This window comes from Podarcis bocagei, assembly GCF_964188305.1.
Source record: "Podarcis bocagei genome assembly, chromosome: 6".
In the NCBI taxonomy this organism is placed as follows: domain Eukaryota; kingdom Metazoa; phylum Chordata; class Lepidosauria; order Squamata; family Lacertidae; genus Podarcis; species Podarcis bocagei.
The window spans coordinates 86,743,530-86,765,323 of record NC_138130.1 but is presented as its reverse complement, the minus strand read 5'-3'; the positions used below and the strand labels follow the sequence as shown (position 1 = coordinate 86,765,323).

Sequence of the window (21,794 nt, the reverse complement as noted above, 5' to 3'; positions counted from 1 at the left end):
ATGAATGGCTACAATGTATGGGAAAAGGTACAACCTTTGACACAGGAATACTTCAAGCCCTGCCTTGCACCTTATGAAAACAGATTTTGAACCAAAGGTAATATGGCTAATTTTGCACTGTTAGAGGGTGGACAGCAATGAAGAACCTCTAATTTTTGATAATGTCCTTAGATCAATGGGGGTGGAGGTGGAAAGTTAGCTTGTTCTGAGAAAAATGACCGATATTGATAGAGCATCATCTGTGGCCAGTTTACAAAAAGAGACTTCTAACAACGCAATCCTATGCATGTCTACTCAAAAGTAAGTTGAACTGGGTTCCATGGGACTTGCTTCCAAGCAAGTGTGTAAATGACTTTTTATTATCTTATTCCTAGTTATTACTTATTTTATTATCCCTATCATCAGGGGTTCTATTTCCACTCTCAACTGATATTAATCACAATATATTTTAAGGCAGAATTTCCATCTCGACACTATCTGGATGTTTCAAACTAAAATTCCTATCCTCACTGACCATTGGCCATGTTGGCTGAAATGTCTGGAAAGCCCCAGGCCTGGGAAAGGGATATCAAGCTTGCAATGGATATGGTACCCTCACTGATGTCCTGAGTGGGTGGTCCAGTCATGAGGATGGATTAGGAAAACTGCCTGCTGGACCAAACAATGCACATGGTGACCCGGACCCATCAACAGGGGAAGAGGGTCTGGGAGATGGCTGTGCCCACAACTCCCTGCTTGAGAACATTTGCTGTAAATGAATGAATCTAGAGAAACAGCCTTGTTCTCAGAAGCAACACACTCTTTGCAGCGAAGAGCACAGCATCCTCCAAAACCTTTGACTTCAACTTAAATTCCAGTTCTGCTTTTGAACTTCAGAACTGCTGTACAAACATGAACTTGAGTGTTCATCTGTAAGACACGGGCAACATTCAGCTTCAAATTAGCATTCTGCTCAAGGTACCATTGCAGAAGTAATATGCCAGCCACCTCTTTAACTGTCAAGGAAGCTCCAGGGACACAATACCAGAGAAATAGAGTATGTTCTATGCTTCACCTTCGGGTATCAAGGATCACACAGGGCATAAATCATCAAGGTTCCACTGGAATTGTGTTGAATTGCTTCTGTGCAAGATAGCCAAGAGTTTTGTGACACACTGAAGACTAACAAGATGTATCGTGGCATCAGCTTTTGTAGACTAGAGAGCACTTTTGTTGGCTGCATGAAACATTATCTTGTGCATGTATATCTCTGCCTATCCATCCATAAATATAGAGGGAAAATGGAAGTGTTCAGTTTCAAATCCCAGGGGGATGCAGAGCCCACATGTTCCAGGAAGCGCCAGTTTTTATCATGTATATACTTTTGCCCTGCACAGCAATCTCAGAAGCACAATGCTCCCTCTTGCATGGTTGGCCATTTATTTACATTTTTACCCCACGTTTTTCTCCAAGGAGCTCAAGGCATTGTACACAGTTCAACCTCCTCCCACTCAGCTTTGGTTCAAAAAAACCCCCAAAGCCGCCAACAGCAAAACAGTACTACCACCCCAGCTCTGTTAACACAAAATATCTGAAGGAAAGTCATTATAACAAAACACAGCATATATCAGAATGTAAAACAAGTCAAATCCAAATGCATGTCAAAACAATCTCAAACACAATTGATCAAATCCAAGAATTAATTCAACAAAGGTCCTCCATCTGGCCTTTATGTTCCCAACCCATACTTGGCCTCCTTTTTACAATGATGGGAGCTGCTTCTCCATGGAGCAATTTATTTTATTTTATTGCAAAACAGTGGCAACAGATATCTGTTGCCCTCCCCCGGAAGATGGCCTTGGCTTGAAGTTGGGTACCAATGTCCAAAGGGGAAGGGCTTGGGGATCTTCTTCCTGTTAGCCCAGCTCTCCACGCATCACTATGTGGCAGCAACAGATGTGCCAACAAAGATAATACTCTCTGCATCCAATGAAGTGGATCCTAGTCTACAAAAGCCACCTGAGGTTGGCAGTGGCTCTGCCATCACCACTTCCCCTCTTCATTGAGGTTTTGCTGATGGCGTCCTCGTCTTCCCTCCTGCCATCCTTCCTTACTTCCCGTCCTTTCTCTTTGCTCCCAAGTAAGTGTTGGTGTTGATGTCTTCCCCACTGTTCCCTCTCCACCCTTCCTTCCTCACCTAACCCAAGGGGGCCCTCTGTGGTATTCCACATTTATAACAGTCTCTTTAGCCACTGTGATTTGCCTTAGGCAGTCTCCTGCCAAACTCACCCAAAAGGCCTTGCCCTGTGGGACACTGAGAGTAGGATGAGACAGGGGGGAGGAGTAGGGCTCCAAGACTCTTGCCTTGTTGGGTGGAATGAGAGGGGCTGATGGGCAGCCAACCCAGCTAATAGCGAAGTGAGCAGGGGGTCCAATCGCAAATTCACTGCCCCTTGTGCTGACCACTTGAGACAACTGTCTCATTCCTCTTTGTAATTGGGCCAACCCTGCTTATGCCACAATAAATCTTCTAATGCGCAATTCTGTACATGTCTTCCCAAAGGTAAATCCCACTGAATTCAATGGGACTTACTCCCAAGTTAAGTGTGTATAGGATTACAGCCTAAGTTTCTAAGATGGCACAAGATCTTTGTTGTTTTTTCCTGCAACAGGCGAAACAGGCAATTTTTCAAGAATCCGTCCCTTTACCAGTTCTGAGTTCTAAATTCTTCAATGAGTTGTGATTTCATGAGCAAAGCCCCATGCATGGTTTTATGTTCTTCAGAGTATATTAAAGTTTGGCTTGGCATGACGCACTGCTGAGGCAAAGGAACACTACAATTTTGTAAATGAAAATCTCTTACTGAATTAGTCCGCATGAAAAATGAACATGAAATTATCTACATATACAAGTGAAATTTTACTGCTGATCAAAGCAGTAGCTAGACTACAGTCCTCAAACTGCTTACTCTAGAGTAGTCTCAAGGATATTAATGGCACCAGGACTTTTGAAGCGCCAGAATTTGAAAGGTATTTTGAGGGGATACTTCTAAAAATATATCAAATCTTGAGGAACTGAACGATGAGAATCAGTATAACAGATGGATTATCCCCACCCCACCAACATTAATAACTGGATATTCTACCCATGTTAGTAACTGGAAATGCAAAGCCAGTGGCAACAGGTATCTTATGCTCCCCAATGATAGCTGGAAGCTTGGGAGAAGTTCAGAGCACAATGAGGTCATGATGTTGGACCACCTACTTTTAGGCACGTTTCATTACAAAGGACAATTACTTTACTCTGGGGCTTTAGGATTTCCAGTAATATACCAATCAGTGAGTATGAAAATAACTACTTTGCTTGCATTGTACTGATGCCTGGACATAACACTACTAGCGGGGCAAATATTGAACATCAGTTTAAATATGCAAGACATAAGCATCTACTAAACAGAAAATGGAAATGATCGAAGTGTAGCTCTTGCAAACCCCCAACAAAATGGCATTTCTTATAATTTGGAGAAGAAGAGGAGGAAGAAGAAGAAGAAGAAGAAGAAGAAGAAGAAGAAGAAGAAGAAGAAGAAGAAGAAGAGGAAGAAGAAGAAGAAGCAGCAGCTTTGACAGATAGATGGCAGAAAATATACAGGAGTAGCCTAGCCTCACATCTGATACAGCATGTGAAATATAGTCCAGATAATGAAATGTATAAAAAGTAGACAAAATCCCTATGATATTATATGCAGAATTATAATTCCTCCTGCTGAGATGATTATAAATGATCTCTACAGTATTTGTATGAAGTGTTGTTTTTTTAAAATAAAAAAATACCGAGAAGCATATTTAGGTAACCTTCCTTTCAACGCAGGAATGCATCATAATCAGTTTAGCTGGTGCAACTTCTGAGAGCAATTCACCAAGTACTGCTACCGTGACTCTTACATGCATTTCACAGATGCATGTGAAGGGGGCCTACCCCAATTCTGTTGGCGTGAATGTTTAAAGAAGTAGCAGGGGTACTACATCTTCAGATAAAAGGAAATGCCCACCTGTTTCAGAACAGAATATACCACATGCTCCATTTATTTCAATGGGCCTTGCAGAAGAGGCCCAATGCTTTGTGGAATGCCTCCCCATTAATAGCAACTCAATCTGGATTCTTCTTCTTTTTACCCCATTGATATTTATGGCCAACAGTAGCTCTGGCAACAGAAAGGTATTTTGTTTTAATTTGATTAAAAAATAAAAACCCCTGCTCCCTCCCTTGACCCTTTCCAGTTTGTTTATGGACTGCAGTCACCCACCTTTAAAAAGAATTATTGCCTGACATTTCACGGAGCTTTTACTGCTTGCTTGGAACAATGCAGTGAAACAGAAAGGATCTCCTCTCTCCTGTCATGACCCAGTTCTGGGTTTGTGCTTTTTTGATGAGTCTTTGATCTGCAGCAGGCCTCATAGGCTCGTTTCCCGGAGGAACATGGTGCCAATGTTGTAGGAAATCTTTCTCACTCTGGCAGATGTGACAGAGGACTTTGGCTGCTTCTGACCAGTTCTGACCTCCAGGAAATAACAAATCCCAGGGATTTCCTTTGGAAAGTTGTCTGGAAGCTCTTCACGGGATCGAGGAATGAAGATAAAATTTTCTTCCTTTTTCAGAAGCCTGGGGAGGGAGGGAGGGAGGAGAGATTAAACAAAAAATCAGTGTTGAATTGCAGTTTTCAAACTACAATGCAGACCAACTTTACAAGGCTCAGAAGATTAAGGACAAATAAACGTTTCTATAATTTCTGCACAAAATGTAGCGTCGGTTGGCCACTTGGTAACAACAATTGGCAACAGCAGATTGAGCAATCCATGTTCATATATTTATTCATTCAATACTGCTCTTCAAATCTCCTAATGACTGTCTCCAATGGCTTCATATAGATGTCAAGTAGCACTGGGGGCAGAATACTGCCCTGCAGAACCCCACAGCTCAGTTAGAAGGGGACCCAAAGGCAATGTTATTCACTGATATTGACCATGAAGGTAGGAGCAGAACCACAGTGCCTCCAACTCCTAAGATGGAGGTGATCCAAGAGTATACCATGGCCTGGCCAATGGTACCCAAATCCTCTGTGAGATCAAGGAGAAACAGTGATGTCACACACTCTGTTTCTCTCCTAATAAAGGTCATCCACCAGGGCCAATTTGATCCTCCAACCAGTTTGGGGGACCCAAACTGAAATGGGTCTAATCAGTCTTACCCAAGAGTACAAGTAGCTGCACCATTATACCCTTAGTTATAAGAGAACATAGCTAAATCTGGAAATCTCAGCATCCGGCACCTCCCCTTTCCCTGCCAAAGTGTGGAACTAAATTAGGAAAGATTGCCTAAATGCTAACACATTAAACTACGTGGAATTGTGCTATGTGTGCTTTGGATTCGGAATAGTTCCATTTGCCACCTGTGCTTTAGAAATAGGAATTTAGGAGCCATGCCTGAGCCAATGGCCCAACTCTGTTTTGGCGAGAGATGAACAATATGGCTAACTGAACTGAAGAGACACCCCTCCCCAATCTTTCTGACTCACAACTTGTCTGTATTTGCCAATACAATATTGGAAAAGTATTCTTTTTGTTCAAAGGTTTTGAGCAGGTTTTATTCCTATGGCAAGAAATAAAGGAGCTTACGGCACAGTTTCCACTGCTGGTAGAGGATTCTGTGCTACCGTACAGCACAGTCAATATGTTATCCATAGAGAGGCCAGACAGATCCTGTAAGGGTATGAGAGGCAATGCAAAGACTGTGCCAAAAGTAGAAATGCACACACACTCTATCTCAAGAGGAGCTGTGTGGGATGAATAAGTATCTGCTTGGGGATTAAGTGTTTTGGAAACAGCCGTCCCTGCCAGGGACCTTGCAAGTCTCAGACCATTATACTGAGCCCAAGCAGGTCCCTTGAGCTTGATAGCAAAATCCATTCTTTCAGCTGTAAAAATTATATGGAAGCTTACATTTCTGCAAAAAGCCAGTATAATCCCCGAATGTTTTCTGTAGGAGTCATACGGCTTCAGCTGATGATATATACCCTCAGCAAACAAGAACTGCATTCACAAAATATTCAGATGCTAGCCAAATCCATTTCTTGCTGCTTCCCCCCATTTTCAGGAAAAAAATGGACCTAATAACTGTTTATACAAAATGGACCTAAAAGCTCTTATATATATATAGGTGATATATTCTAACTGAAAGATTACAGCAAGTAGAAAATGTTTCTATGGGAAAGAAAATTCAGTTAATATACAATTTAGCCTTAGATTCAGATATTGGGATATCAAGCTCATGAGATATCTACCATAACAGGTGAATATCAGTAAATACAGAAATACGGTACATTTGACAGTAGACGTGTTTGCATTCGGCCTGTTTTGAACAATTAATTTACCTGCTAGTCCAACACTCTTTTATTCATGACTCTACCATTGTTAGTGGTGTAATACAACTATTACATTACTCAAGTCCAACAAGAATAGGTGATCAGTGGTCACGAACCTTTCTGGGCTCAGGGGCCCATTTAGAATTTTGAGAGGATGTTGTGAGCACCAGCCACAAAATGGCTGCTGCAAAGATTGACCCACAATGGTTGCCAAGAGCTTGTGGGTTGAAGCAAAAATAGGAATATTGCTATTCCTATATTTAAAAAGCATGAACTGATTGGTTGACCTGAGAGACCAGGGTTCAAAACCCCAGCTGCTCACCTTGTCTTCTGCTGATAAGTGTAGATCAGAGCTTTCCAAATTTTTCATGTTGGTGACACACTTTTGAGACATGCATCACTTCACAACACACCGATTCGGTTTTACTAGCAAACCGCAGGTTTAAACTACCCCTTTCCAGCCCCGGGAGGAGCGCGGGGAGTGTACACACGACACACCTACACACCGCAGCCAACTCACTAACGTGTCATGACACACAGTTTGGAAAGCTCTGGTGTAGATTTTTGGGGCAGATGATTTACTGTTTATAAAGCTAGATAAATCAACTACACTAGAGAGAGTACCAAATATGCCTTCGGTTAATGCAACCTCCTTGAATTCCCAAGGCCTGTTTATCATGAACAATAGAAACAGCTTTAATTTTAGTGCTAGCAATACGGACTAAATATGCCCCCTTAAAACTTTCTACAGAAAATATATGCTCTGCTGTATACACTATTGTTAGATATATTGAATAAAACCCGGCATCTGTAGTTTTGCTTTATTTTCAGGCCAAGTAGCCAATTTCTTTCTGCTTCAAGCCTTGGCTACTACCAGTTAACACTGGTCTGACTCACTATATGATAGGACTGTTGACCAAGAAGTTATTTAATAGTCCTCATTAACCAGTTCTCTTCCACCAAGGCTCCTTTTCTCAGTCTTGCTAGTGCAGGCTATAAATTCTGATATGAAGTTTTTATTTCTTCATATGATGGGCTTCCACAGTCACAACTGTGTTACCCATGACCCTTTCAACAACTTAAGTAGTTTAAAGTGAATTTTCCACTTGTAAAAATACATCCTTCCCTAAGCCTGTTACTGGTAAGAAACTCTGGATGCCCTTTGTATAGAAAGGGGATGGTGTTCCAAGTGCTTCTTTTAAGTCCTCCCAAGGGATTAGCACAGTCAGTTGGGTTTTCTTCCCCTTAAGCAGGGGACCACTATGTCCTTTCGATACTCTCCTCAGTTTCCAGAGCACTGTGATATGGAAAGCTAGTATTTGAGACATGGAAGGTAAATTAACACCACTCTGTACATTGGGCCCAATGGGACCTACTTCAAAGTAGACCAACAAAGGATTGCTCTGCATATCCCATTCACAACTCTTTCACAGGCCGCAAGCTGCAAAAGAGGGATGGGATCCTGCATTTTAGTTATTCATCAGGAATTGGTCTTTTTCACAGGTGCTGCACTCTGGGCCAACATCTTCATCAAGCGGCCATCCATTATGACCCCAAGTTTTCATTCCCAGCCACTTACTGCCAGTTCAAATCCCATGACCATATATGTGACATCAAGGTTCTTGGGCCCTGACATGCATCACTTTACCCTTTTTAAATATTGAATTGCATATGCAATTTAAATGCCCATTCACTTAAGTTTGGAGAGGTCCTCCTGGAACTCTAGTCATGCCAAGCCCTGGCTTCGTGCCAGGCAATGAGTCTTTAAAGGCCACACTGGACATCCCAAAACACAAAGTCTTTGAGGAGCACATGGACCCATGAGTCCAGTGTGAGGATCCCCTGATGAGGAACTCCTAGGACTATTGGATAAGGTGAATCAGCCTTGAGAATGGAGCCACCAAAAAGCTTCAGGTCAAAGAGTGATAGCATAACACCAGTGTCAAAACCTGACATATCAGAGAGAAGATGATTCCACACATTAAAACGACCCATGTGGGGTTTTTTTTTGCAGGGGGAGCACAGCTCCATATGCTCAAACTGAAAAATCACATTTGCTCTTTAGATTTTACATCAATTTCCCCATTGCCTACATGCCACACTAAGCCGCAGAACAGTTTTCAGAAGCCCAATGTAATTGGAAGGGTGAGAGAACTTCTAGCTTTCCATCATTCTTAATAACTTTCGTTGCATATGGCCAACAAAGGTAATTAAGAGATCTTCAATATATACCCCAAGGAAATGGAATTGGGGAGGGGGGAGTCCATTCTGTTGCCAGACATGAGCACTGTCCCACCTAGATTTTGCCTTGTGCAGCATTTAGAATGGGAAGAATATTGTAATCCACCGTGAAAATCACGCACACACTATATATCTCTGTGTATTATTAATTGGCCAAAACACCGCATTTTGTTACAAGCAAAGGTTGTTATACTCATTATTGTTATGCTGATGATTTGAGATCAAAAGTTAGTTCCCAAATTGCAAGTAAAAGCAAGCTAAGCCAGCCAAAGTTATTTGTATGATAATAAAGTACCCATTATGATTGCTCATGTATTTTTAAAATGTTTTATATCTCATTAGATTTCTCATGCAACTGAACAATTCATGCACTATTGCCCCTGAATAATACATAAATGTGGATTATAAAATGCAATACGATAGAGTAATTACTGGCTGGTCGGTTATACAATACAGATATCATAGCTAGCCGCTAATTGCCAGGACAAGGGGCAGAGGAAGCTGTCTTGATTTCTCTGCAAGATTTTTTCTGCAGTAAATTCCTGGAACTTTTGTTTTTGCATTATATCTATCTGTCTATGCATGCAAGTGTGCAAGTATGTATATAGCTGTAAACAGTGGTTTTTTTCTGGGGGTACGCATACCCCTAAACATTTTGTGAATCTAAGTTTGGCCTCATTGAGGGGCAGTATTTCAATATTGGGAAAATGAGAGTACCCCTAAACATTTTTTTTAGAAAAAAAAGCACTGGATACACATAGATATAGATAAAAATATAATAATGTTTATATAGATGCAGCTGTCTATATACATTCAAGACAGATGCATATTTATGGTTTATATAATAAATAAATAATAGATAAAATTCATTCTGACACTGTTTTTCTTTCTCCTTTTTATACATTAGATATATTTTGTGTTATAACTTGTGTGTGGGGGGGGGGGAATCAGAACACAACCTCAGTGTATGCCTATGGTATAGGGTGGTACACAAATCTAATAAATTGTCGTCGTCGTCACCACCATCACAAAGTGTATTCTGAATCTGAGTTGTTCACATTGGCTTTCACTCAAGTGCATGATTTCCCCCAAGGGGTCTAGACTGAGTAGAATTTAGTTGGCTACAATCTAATACTGATGATGTGCGTAGATCTTGGCACACTGAAGTTCTTCTTTTTATGTCTCTGTGACAAATACATGAACACTGGGGTGACAACATTGGGGATGGGGCCAGCAAGCATGGACCAAGCTCCCCACTCTGCATGTAAACTAAATGTGTGGAGGCAACCATATAAACCGTCTTAATGAGGTCTAAGATGAATGAAGTCTAATGAAGTCTGACTGCCATTCCTCATGGGGTTTTTTTAAAAAAAATATACATATAATGTTTTACTGATTTTTTTCCAATATATCTTAACAAATAAAACAGAACCAATACTGAACACAAAAGATAACTTGCAATGTGCAATGACTAAGATGTGAAGTTTTACCAGTGGGAGACATCAAAGACAAAATAGCATACGAGAGGCAGCCCAGTCCGGCACTGTCTATGAGAGAGGCAGACAGACTCCTGCCAAAATGAAAAGCAAGTGCCTCTATACTGCAGGTTTCAATAATAATAATAATAATAATAATAATAATAATAATAATAATAATGATGATGATGATATTTACACCCCACCCATCTGGCTGGGTTTCCCCAGACACTCTGGGCGGCTCCCAACAGAATACCAAAAACATGATAAAACGTCAAAAATTAAAAACTTCCCTAAACAGGGCTGCCTTCAGATGTCTTCTAAAAGTCAGGTAGTTGTTTATTTCCTTGACATCTGATGGGAGGGTGTTCCACAGGGCGGGCGCCACTATCGAGAAGGCCCTCTGCCTGGCTCCCTGTAACTTTGCTTCTCACAGTGAGGGAACCGCCAGAAGGCCCTCTGAGCTGGACCTCAGTGTCTGGGCAAAACAATGAGAGCAGAGATGCTCCTTCAGGTATACTGGGCTGAGGCTGTTTAGGGCTTTAAAGGTCAGCACCAACACTTTGAATTGTGCTCGGAAACGTACTGGGAGCCAGTGTAGGACTTTCAAGACCGGTGTTATGTGGTCTCGGCTTCCACTCCCAGTCACCAGTCTAGCTGCCGCATTCTGGATTAGTTGTAGTTTCCGAGTCACCTTCAAAGGTAGCCCCACGTAGAGCACATTGCAGTAGTCCAAGCAGGAGATAACTAGAGCATACACCACTCTGGTGAGACAGTCTGTGGGCAGGTAGGGTCTCAGTCCGCATACCAGATGGAGCTGGTAGACAGCTCCCCTGGACACATAATTGACCTGTGCCTCCATGGACACAGTTACCCCATTCAGTACCAGGAAGTCATCCACACCTGCCCGCGCCTGTCCCCCCAAAACAGTACTTCTGTCTTGTCAGGATTCGACCTCAACCTGTTAGCTGCCATTCTATGGACAGAGATGTATCTTTTTTTAATGTTGCTGCTGTAAAACAGCCTTCCCCAACCCTACAGATGGGCTCCCATCTGCCATCAGAACCAGCCACCATAGCTAATGGCCAAAGGATGATGGGAGTTGTGGTCCAGCAACTTCTGGGGGGAATAAGATATGAAGAGCCCATCTAGTTCAACATCCTGGTCTCCCAGGGGTCAACCAGCTGCCTGTGGGAAAACTGCAAGCCCAAGAGCACCCTCTTCTCTTGCTTGAGGGACTGCTGTGAAGTGCAATGTACACTGAGAGTGCTATATAAATAACAATGTGCTGTGTGGGGAAAATCCATGGCAAAGGCAGCATTGATTGCAGCCAATGCACACAACTGCACGAACTTTTAATCCCTCAAGGAGCAACAATTATGGTAGTGGTATGAATTAGCCTGTAGGAAATTAAGCTCTTTTTTAACCTTGGCAGTCTGCAAAAATTATACTTTGTGTGTTCTCCTAGGTTTTTCTTTTTTACCAGAAGCTCACATAAAAAAATGTTTTCTTCCTGTACAAAGCTCTATAATTCCACAAGATAAAAAGAGAAACGTAGGTATCTTGTGGGTATGCCTGCAGTGCTCCTAGGTAAGTAAACATAATATGTTTGTGCTTTGTACAATTAACAAAAAGCTGGTAAATATTTAGAAGAATTGCTGGCGTTGGCCTATAACTCCACACCTCCCCACACCCTTTGTTCTTTCTTGGAATTTAACCTCAGCAGAGATAAAGAAAATGGAGGTCAATACCCATTTTTCTACCCACTTCATACTGCTCACTCAGCCTGATTTTTTCCCTGCACAATGTACAAAAGAGCCAAGAAGAAGCATTATTTGTCAAGAAGTAAAGTGCATTCTGAAACATGCAAAGCACCCAAGGGAGCCTCATTTGAATGTCTGCTACCTCCTCCCACGTTCCATCTTTACGACTGTGATCAGATGCAGACTCCATGACTTCACCATCAGCCAACATTTTCCTCCTCCACCTGCTTGCTCTATTTCCCATCTAGCCCAAGGGTAGCTGACATGGTGCCTTCCAAAAGACGATGGACTCCAACTCCCATCAGCCCTAGCCACCAGGGCCCTTCATCAAGCAGGATGAGAGTTATAGTCCAACACCATCTGGCGGGCATCATGTTGGTGGTTCCTAACAAGGAGATGTTGGTCACTTTTTTGTTGCATTTTGTTGGCTGAATACAAATCGTTTTCTTAAGTGTGGCTACTCTGACTTTTTGTGTGTTTAGTAGTCCTCTATTAAAAGCAAGGAAGATCTCACTGAGGTGTTAAAGTCAACATGAAAAAAAAATGGTGCAATGTGTTACTTGCTATAAGAAACAAGGACTGCTACAAAAAAACAGTCAATCTGTATCAAATTCCCTTCCCTTCCTCCATAATGTGCAGTGCAAAGTACCCCGAGTCCTGATGTTGTGAGGCAACAAATGATCAACGCAACAGCACCTGAAGTCCTTCTTTGTGTGCCTCCTCCAGGAGAGGGCCTGTTATGTACTGAGTTGAATAGGATCCAAAATGCAGCAGTCTGAATGGTCCTAGAATAGGATTCAGAATGCAGCAGTCTGATTGGTCCTAAAACAATAGGATTCAGAATGCAGCAGTCTGATTGGTCCACAGGAGCCACCCAATCCAGCTCCAGGTAGAAGTGAATCTGTGACCTGATTGGCCTACAGGAGAATCCCGGAATTAGCCATTGTGTAAATAACGTATATAAAGCAGACATTCTGGGGGAACTTCCATTCCTCCTCACCACTATGAGCTGAATAAAGAGCATAAAGAATAGGCCTTTTCTGCTATGGTTCCCCATTTGTGGAATGCTCTCCTCAAGGAGCTTTGGCTGGCGCCTCCATTATACAACTTTAAGTGCCAGGTGAAAATGTTCCTCTTCAACCAGGCCTTTGGCCGATGGACATCCGATGCCCTTTTAAAATGTGTTGTAGGAGAGGGGGCTATTGGTCTGTTTTTGCTCTCATTTTTACTATGCATGTTTTTTATATTGTAATTTTGTTGTGAACCGCCCCGAGATCTAGGGACAAAGGACGGGATACAAATTTAATTAAACGAAGATGCACTTCTCCATGGTCTCGAGACAGACAGATCCAAATAGTAGTAGTAGTAGTAGTAGTAGTAGTAGTAGTAGTAGTAGTAACGACATGAGGTAAAGTGCATTACATGATTCAGAGAGGGAGGAGGAATGCAACACATGTTTCTTATCACATGTGGTTCCGCCACTCCAGAAGGAAGGATCCTGGTATCGATTTTCTGAATCAATTTAACTGCAGGTGGGTGAATATTTTAAATCTCTTTTAAACTAGTGCTAGTCTAGTAAATTGGTGGTGGTGCAGAGACAGTATGGGTGAGTGCATGAGCCCTGCCCTGTTCATTGCCTTGTCGTCTTCCACAAGTTGGAAGGTGTCTAAAGTTAAGAGTGTTTTGTATCTTCAGCAGCTTCCCACATGTTCTACATACCGTCCACCCCCATCCCCATTTGTTTAAATTTCCATCAAACCTGAAGAGGGCCAGTGTTGTGCATGTGTATGCTGAGCTGGACATAGAGATTGTGCAAACAAGAAAACAGTTGTGAGACACACAGATGTTTCCAGAATAAATAGGACCTTTTTTATTCTGAAAAGATTACAAAAAAACACAACAACAACTAATGCAAATCCTCCTATCTTTACAGCTTGACTTTCTTTCCAGACAGGTGTAGATTGGAGCAGGACGACCCAAAGTTCAGCGCTGTTGCTAGGTGACAGCAAATCTTATATTTAGATTTGTAAACTCTTACTTCTATCACAGGCAGGCTATGGGTGTCGAAAGCTCACAAAGATCATTCCAAAATACGATTACCATGTGAAAGCTGATGTGATGACTGCTCACAATGCACATTTGTAAGGCAGCTTCTCGTCTGGAAAAAAATAGTATCTCTGGCTTTGTATAATGTAACATTTATAATCCGAATGGTGGTTATGGTTAGAAATAAACATCCATGCTTTTATAGCATCAGCCTGCTTGAGTCATAGGTGGGACTGGAAAAATAACAGATCATCCAGAAATACGATTGTGATTTTTCCAGCCCTGCACACAGGCATAAATTGCAAGAAGATAATAAGATCCCTCCTGCACCAGACCAAAACTACACTGAAACCAGCATCTTGCTTCCTACAGTGGCCAACTAGGTGCCTCTGGGAAGGCCAACTAATAGGATATGAAGGCAAGAGCTCTCTCCCATTGTTGCTTGCCAGTAGCTGGTACCTGGAAGCTGCAACCAGACGTCATGACTAACAGCTACGGATAGACTTACCCATGGATTTGGGACTGCCTCTCCTGGTATGCCCCGCGGAGGATCTTAAGGTCCACAAATGACAACATTTTGGAGGTCCCAAGTTGCAAGGTGGTTAGATTGGTCTCAACTAGGGCCAGGGTCTTTTCAGTACTGGCCCCGACTTGGTAGAACGCTCTTTCACAAGAGACTAGGGCCCTGCGAGACTTGACATCTTTCCACAGGGCCTGCAAGACAGAGCTGTTCCATCTGGCCTTTGTTTTGGACTCAGCCTGACCCTTATGTTTCCCTCCCCTTATGGTTTTGATCTATGGGCTACTTTTAAAATGAGGCTGCATTTTAAATTGCATTTTAACCTGTATTTTAAATTGGGTTTTTACTCTATTATGTTTTTACTGTAATTTTACTGGTGTATAATGGGCTGTTGATATGGGCTGTTTGCACGAACTCTGCTTTTATAGACTTGTGTATTATATGGGAATGCTAATCTTTTATGTCTGCTTGTTGGAGGGTTATAGGTCATCTGCCCCAGCTGCAACAAAACATGTCTCTCCTGTATTGGTCATAAACTATGCTACTTGGAGAAGCTTCAGGATGACCCAAGGGAAGCTTTTAGGCTGACTGATAAAGGGCAGCCTTGTTGAAATAAAGTTCCCTTTATCTGGTGGCAGAGAGTTCTTACATGGGGAAAGGGTGGGCTGAACTACAACTCCCATCATCCATGGTCATATGCAATGCTTGCTGGGGCTGATGGGAGTTGTAGTTCAGCAACATCTGGACGGCCAAAGCATCCTTGGAAGTGGGAACCATTTAACAATCTCTGTCTAACCAGCTTCATGTGTTCAAATGTCCTTCTGAGCAGAATACAAAACAAATCCTAACTAACTAATCTAACTAACTAATCATTTGCTCTCCCCTCCCCCCAAAAGTTGGTTATTTAGATTTTGTAAATGTCACAGTAATCATGGATTGCATCTGCTTGTTCTCTCTACCGCCTCCCCCAACCACATTATAAGGAGAAAAGTCTTTACTTTCCATTGGACAAATTCATTATTCATGCAGTTTTCAAAAACCAGGGAAATTATCTCTAAAATAAGCAATTACTTCAGTTTCACAGCTCGCTGGTTGGGCATTTAGTAAAGCTGTTCCTTGCATCATGTCTTCCTTTCCCCCTTTTTTAATGTGCACTGGAATGGGTTGTTTACAAAGGTAGCCAGAGTATTGCACAGATATTGTACACATATTAGTGAAGAGGAGGCATTTCAACATCAAGTCTTCCAGTGTATCCACTTTAATGAGCTCTGTTCCCTTTGCTTTACAGCAAAATGCATTGTTTTCTGTGAAACAAACACTTGAAACAGTTGCAACAACCCAGGCACAGAAGCAAGTCCTTCCTGCTGAATGGTAGCATCAGATTGCACCTCTTAAGAACACAGGATCCTGACTTATGCAGGCCACACTATTTAATAAACTAGCCCAGAATAATCTAGCACAGTGTTTCCCAAATTGGGGTCTCCAGCTGTTTTTGGACTACAACTCCCATCATCCCTAGCTAGCAGGACCAGTGGTCAGGGTTGCGCTCCAAGGCACCAGGACCCACCCCCGAAAATAACTTCACATGGACACTTATTTTAGTTTTAAGTTTTGGGGCAAATTTTGGCCACAACTTTATTGATATACAGTATTGGCTTAGGCATTGACTCCCGACTATAGCTGACTCCACCTCTCTGGGTGGTAGTCCAATGGGGTAAACCAAACGAGGGAGCAAGGTCGATGAGGACCAACCGAAGCTCACCCTGGGTTCCTATGGTCCTGGCATGGCCCTAGCCCCTCAAGCAGGCTTTGGACGAGATTCAGGACCCCCAGATTCCATTACCAGAATACCCAGTTCCTGGAGGGGCAGGTGATGGCCGCACCTCTCCTCCCCACAATCCAACTGAGCCAGTCCAACTGAGCCAATGAACCGCCACCTTACAAGTTGTGACAAATGCTAGGTAAAGGTAAAGGGACCCCTGACATTAGGTCCAGTCGTGGCCGACTCTGGGGTTACAGCTTCCGGGTCATGTGGCCAGCATGACTAAGCCACTTCTGGTGAAGCAGAGCAGCGCATGGAAACGGTACCTATCAGGGTCTTTTCCAGGGAGGCTTCTCTTCTCATGAGGTGGCCAAAGTATTGGAGCCTCAGCTTCAGGATCTGTCCTTCCAGTGAGCACTCAGGGCTGATTTCCTTCAGAATGGAGAGGTTTGATCTTCTTGCAGTCCATGGGACTCTCAAGAGTCTCCTCCAGCACCATAATTCAAAAGCATCAATTCTTCAGCGATTGGCCTTCTTTATGGTCCAGCTCTCACTTCCATACATACTAGTGGGAAAACCATAGCTTTTACTATATAGACCTTTGTCGGCAAGGTGATGTCTCTGCTTTTTAAGATGCCATCTAGGTTTGTTATTGCTTTCCTCCCAAGAAGCAGGCGTCTTTTAATTTTGTGACTGCTGTCACCATCTGCAGTGATCATGGAGCCCAAGAAAGTAAAATCTCTCACTGCCTCCATTTCTTCCCCTTCTATTTGCCAGGAGGTGATGGGACCAGTGGCCATGATCTTCGTTTTTTTGATGTTGAGCTTCAGACCATTTTTTGCGCTCTCCTTTTTCACCCTCATTAAAAGAATCTTTAATTCCTCCTCACTTTCTGCCATCAAGGTTGTGTCACCTGCATATCTGAGGTTGTTGATATTTCTTCCAGCAATCTTAATTCCAGCTGGGGATTCATCCAGCCCAGCCTTTCGCATGATGAATTCTGCATATAAGTTAAATAAGCAAGGAGACAATATACAGCCTTGTCGTACTCCTTTCCCAATTTTGAACCTGGATTGTAGGAAGTGATAATTCCCCATCAGCTGCTACCAAATCCTTAAAAAAACAAACACAAAAAACCCCTGGAGATGCCAGGGGTTGAACCAGGGACCCTCTGCACGTAAACCATGGGCTCAGGAATGCTAAATAGTACCGCCATGAAAAACAAAACTGTTGTACAGACCTTGGAGTATGTCAGTGCTGCCCCTGCTTCATGAGACCACATCTTCTGCCATCGTCACCATGATGGTGTTTGTCTGTTGGATGAGGTGGTCCAAATGGCTCTTTCCTCCTTTCCAGCTGACTAACATTTCTTTGTTTAAACTATTTCTATACTGCTCAATTTCCACCAAGGTCAGGTTCAGAGTCTCACCGTTTAAGGGATTAAAGCTGCCGCACAATGTGTCAAAAGTCAAAATCTGCATTTCAGGTTTTGCCAGTGGATTGTTAACGCAAACAGATGGTGAAGCGTGCCAGATTTTGCCAGATGGCTCATGCCACGTGAGTCATGGGTACTGTAGAGAAATAACGAAGGCGTCCTGGCTGGGTTGTTGGGTCTCGGTTGGCTAATGATCTTGCATGTTGGCAAGAATGTTCTTGCCCTATCGGAGGACAGTGGGGACGGGTGAAGGAAGGGTCATAGCTCAGGAGGAGAACATGCAATCCTGGCACCTCCAGTCAAAGGATCTCAGGTGGCTTCTGATTAACTCACAGTTTCTTTAACCGGGCAACAAGCTACAGTTTAAATAATTGTTTTCACATTGTAAGCCACATTCCAATATCCTAAATCACATTCTGATTTCTAGGGACCAGCTGTCGAATACCAATTTACACAGGGAGTTTTGAGTATCAAAGCAACAATTAAAAAGAAAACAAAGCAGAAGCAGAACAAAAGCAGCCTGTACAAGGATTGCATCAGGGAAATTAGACCCCGATTATTCTCCTTCAGATAGATTGTCAAGTCAGTGCTGCAGTGGATTCTGACAAGAGCATTTGCAGAGATGGGCTTTGCTTTCTCCTGACCATGTCCAGAACTACTTTGTATTCCCAAGTCTCTGCTCTGCCGCTCTTCATCCATCACGATCTGTCCCTGCCTATTTTGCCGTCAAAAGTCTGCTCAACATGCCTGCCTTTTGTACAAGCACCCGCGCTACCTCCCCAGTTGCGTGATTTTTATCTGAAGTGAGCTTGCTTCATTTCTTCCGCCTGTTTTTAATGAGTTTTTAAAAACACCAGTCTCTAGCTGCTTTGTATTCTAGCGTGGCGAATGCCTCGCGCCCTGAGTGCAGACAATTACATAAAATTTCCTTTACGTAGAGACTAACGGGGAAGTATAAATGCAGCATAAGCCCTGGTGCTGCTTAAAAAGAGAAATCATACGAGCAGCCGAACAATGCTGAAGGCTGAGAAAGCCGCATGCCTCCAAATTGCTGTCAATTTTTTTAAAAAAACAGAGAAGAAAATGAAAGCAAGTGCATAAATCAGAATCGTTGGTGCTCTAGATGTTGCTGAACAACGTTTCCCAGCATTCCTGGCCATCAGGCATGTTGGCTGGGGCTGATGGGAGCTGTAGTTCAGCAACATGTGGAAGGCCTCAGGTTCCTCACACTCGAAGGTAGAAATCTTTATAATTAAATCAATAAAAATCTAAACAGAAACACCTGGAAGTTACGGATTGCCTGCCAACTCCCTGTCCATACTACCCACCTACAAATCCTCTGTTGGTTAATTTAACATCTTCTTAATATATCCTTCAGCTAACCTTCTATCCTTCAGAAATATGCAATATTTTCTCTCTCTTTTTGCCATTTTGGGACATATTGTTTTATTTCCAGATGTTCATGTATTTCTCTCATAATAATACATTTAGGAATAAAAACATGAAGGTTAGAAGAAGATCATGGGATGCATAGTTAGAGCAGAGTATGCAAAGAAAGGCTGTTGAGTACTTACTGGTATGTTGTCGGGCTGACGTTGATGCGACGAGGATGACTTCCCGACTCAAATTTGCTTGCTAGGGTGACATTATTGCCAAAGAGACAGTATCTTGGCATTCTCACACCAACAACTCCAGCCAGAACAGATCCTGAGTGAATCCCTATCCTCATCTGTTAAGAGAAAGGGGGAAAACAATAAAAAATGAAACCTCTTACATCAAATCTTCTGTTATTTCCCTTAGCAAATAAATGGATGCTCAGAATCCAGTACGATGTTAATTTAAACCGGTATCAATAGTCACAGATCCAGATGGTCAGGAATACTCTGGTTTGCATTTCTGAAGAAGTCAGATAAAGATGTGAAAGAGTGTTGTGTGCGTGCGCATGCGCATAGGCATGAGCCCACATGTTTCACTGTAGTAAAATGCATCTCATTTCATTTGGGTTAACCCCAGAATATTTCATGTTGCTAACTTTCATAATCATAAAAAACCACACCAACAGATGCAATGGTATGCAACTTTGTGGCCACTGACAGAGTATAAGAAAACATGGCCAATTAATACACGCTCATGCCATTTTCAAAATCAGTAGTATGAGATAGTTATGTACATATTGACTACATGAATGAGGTTTTTTTCTACTGCAGCGATGGGGAACCTATGGCCCTCGAAATGGCATTGGACTCCAACTCCCATCAGCCCCAGGCTGCATGACCAGCTGTCAGGGATTATGGAAGCCGTAGTCCAGTAACATCTGGAGGAGCACAAAATTCCCCACTCTTGGTCTACAGTCTCCTCAACCAGTTATGTGAATTAATGGAAAAAAGCACCATGTATTTAAAAAAAATAAAATCCACTAAGATACACCTTTGGAAATCACCTGCCAACAGATTCAAACCAACCAAGCAATTTACTATCGAACTATGGATATTTTCACAAAAGCTCGCCGCAGTCAGAGCTGGAGTGACTACAAAACAGTGTGACCTTGACGAGATGTGATGAGATTTTTTATCAGGAGTTTCAGCCCAATGGCCTGCTGGTTTTAATGGCTGCATCTTCCCAAGTCTGTTTAATGTGGGAGTGCAAATTAAGTATGGCTGAAAGGGTAAGAAAAATTATATAACCCATGTCTCCTTGCATCTAATCAATTAAATCTGAGAGGTGGGAGAGCCTGAATGATGGCTATGCCTGCTCTAGAGATTTTTTCCCCAGGTTGGGTCCTTTTTGGAAATATTCCATAGCACTTGTGGCTTCCTGGATTCACAATGAGATGAGCCTTCATCTCATCTGTGCTGCGGTCAGGCTCAGGAACAAGGCTACGGAACCAGCTTGTTGCTTTCCATGTCACTCCTGTTTAAAAGAGAAACCATTCATCTCCCTGAGATTCTTCCGGCCTGAGTTGAAACAAAAGTCTGGCAACCCTTCAGACTGCATATATTCTCGTAACTGTCAGGCATGAAAGCATATTACATTGGACTGGGAAAACTGGAACGCCACCAGAAGTCTCTTTTTTTGGCACAAATGCTTATAAAGAGGAATTATACTTTGGTTTTGCTTCGTTTGCCCAGGAAAGAGCATTCAGGTTTGGGAAATTGCTTCCTTACTGGAAGAGCAGCCATCCATGTTTGCCTTCTTGGTTTGGTTTGTCCACTCATGTCATTTGGAATGATCTGCTTTGTCAACTCCCTGGAGAATATGCTCCAGCTCAGTGGTTTGGATTGCACAGCATCCTGCTTTGGGGCAGGGAACCAGGCCTTTCAGGTCTCCGAACATTAAATTGCAACACCTGGTATTTAAACTGCAGCACTTAGCATTCCCATTGTTCAAAGCCCTGTATACCTGGAGGAGCTTCTCTACCCCCCTTGTTCAGCCCAGACTGAGGGCCTTCTGGTGGTTTCTTCACTGTGAGAAGTGAGGTTACAGGGAACCAGGTAGAGGGCCTTCTTGGTAGTAGCACCCTCCCATCAGATATCAAGGAAATAAACAACTATCTGGCTTTTGGAAGATATCTGAAGGCAGCCCTGTATAGGGAAGCTTTTAATGTTTGATGCTTCATTATGTCTGATGTTTTAATTTTCTGGAAGCTGCCCAGAGTGGCTGGGGCAACCCAGTCAGATGGACATCTTCATCATCATCACATTCAAACACGGTTTCAGTTCTCTTCACAACAGCCCTGTATTCTCATTTTCAAAACTTCCCACCAATATTTTTGTGGGAGGTTGAAGCAAAAGAAGGGGGACAAACTTGGGGCATTCTGGGGAAACCAAGTGAAGGCTGCCAGCAGCTGGCTATGGAAATCAGCTCTGCTTTTGCTACTGGCATTAAAGGAACAAAGAAAAAAAACAATGCAGATGAAAACAAATGTAATTAGATGAATGAGAACTGAACAAATGAAGAATGCAACTAATATGAATCACCAAATGAATAGTGAAACAAATCAGGTGTTTAGTCATGGAAACAAATAGAAACATGGAAATCTTGCCCATCACTACCAAAATGCTCAACAGTGGTGCATAGAAGGAAGTCGCCTTATATCTGAGAAACTCCCTTTTTAGTTGTGGTTTTATGGGGTGAGATAGGACAGGGGGTCGAAA

The 21,794-nt window shown here is 42.6% G+C and overlaps 1 protein-coding gene across 6 annotated transcripts in view; it reads right to left on the bottom strand.

Annotated features, from left to right (window-relative positions):
- GUCY1A2 (guanylate cyclase 1 soluble subunit alpha 2) overlaps window positions 1-21,794 on the bottom strand; it is a 503,968-nt gene that overhangs the window by 350,398 nt on the left and 131,776 nt on the right. For 4 of the 6 annotated variants that reach the window (XR_014008981.1, XR_014008982.1, XR_014008983.1 and 1 more), the window contains exons 7-8: window positions 19,215-19,369; window positions 3,272-4,639 (exon numbers count right to left, since the gene is read on the bottom strand). Coding sequence is in view for 2 of the 6 variants with exons in the window: in XM_081197649.1 (XP_081053775.1) it covers window positions 4,432-4,639; window positions 19,215-19,369 (363 nt within the window). In the remaining 4 variants the exon portion in view is untranslated. Of the gene's footprint in view, window positions 1-1,999; window positions 4,640-19,214; window positions 19,370-21,794 lie in introns of those variants that run through there. The other 2 variants (XM_081197649.1, XM_081197650.1) reach the window with 1 other exon arrangement.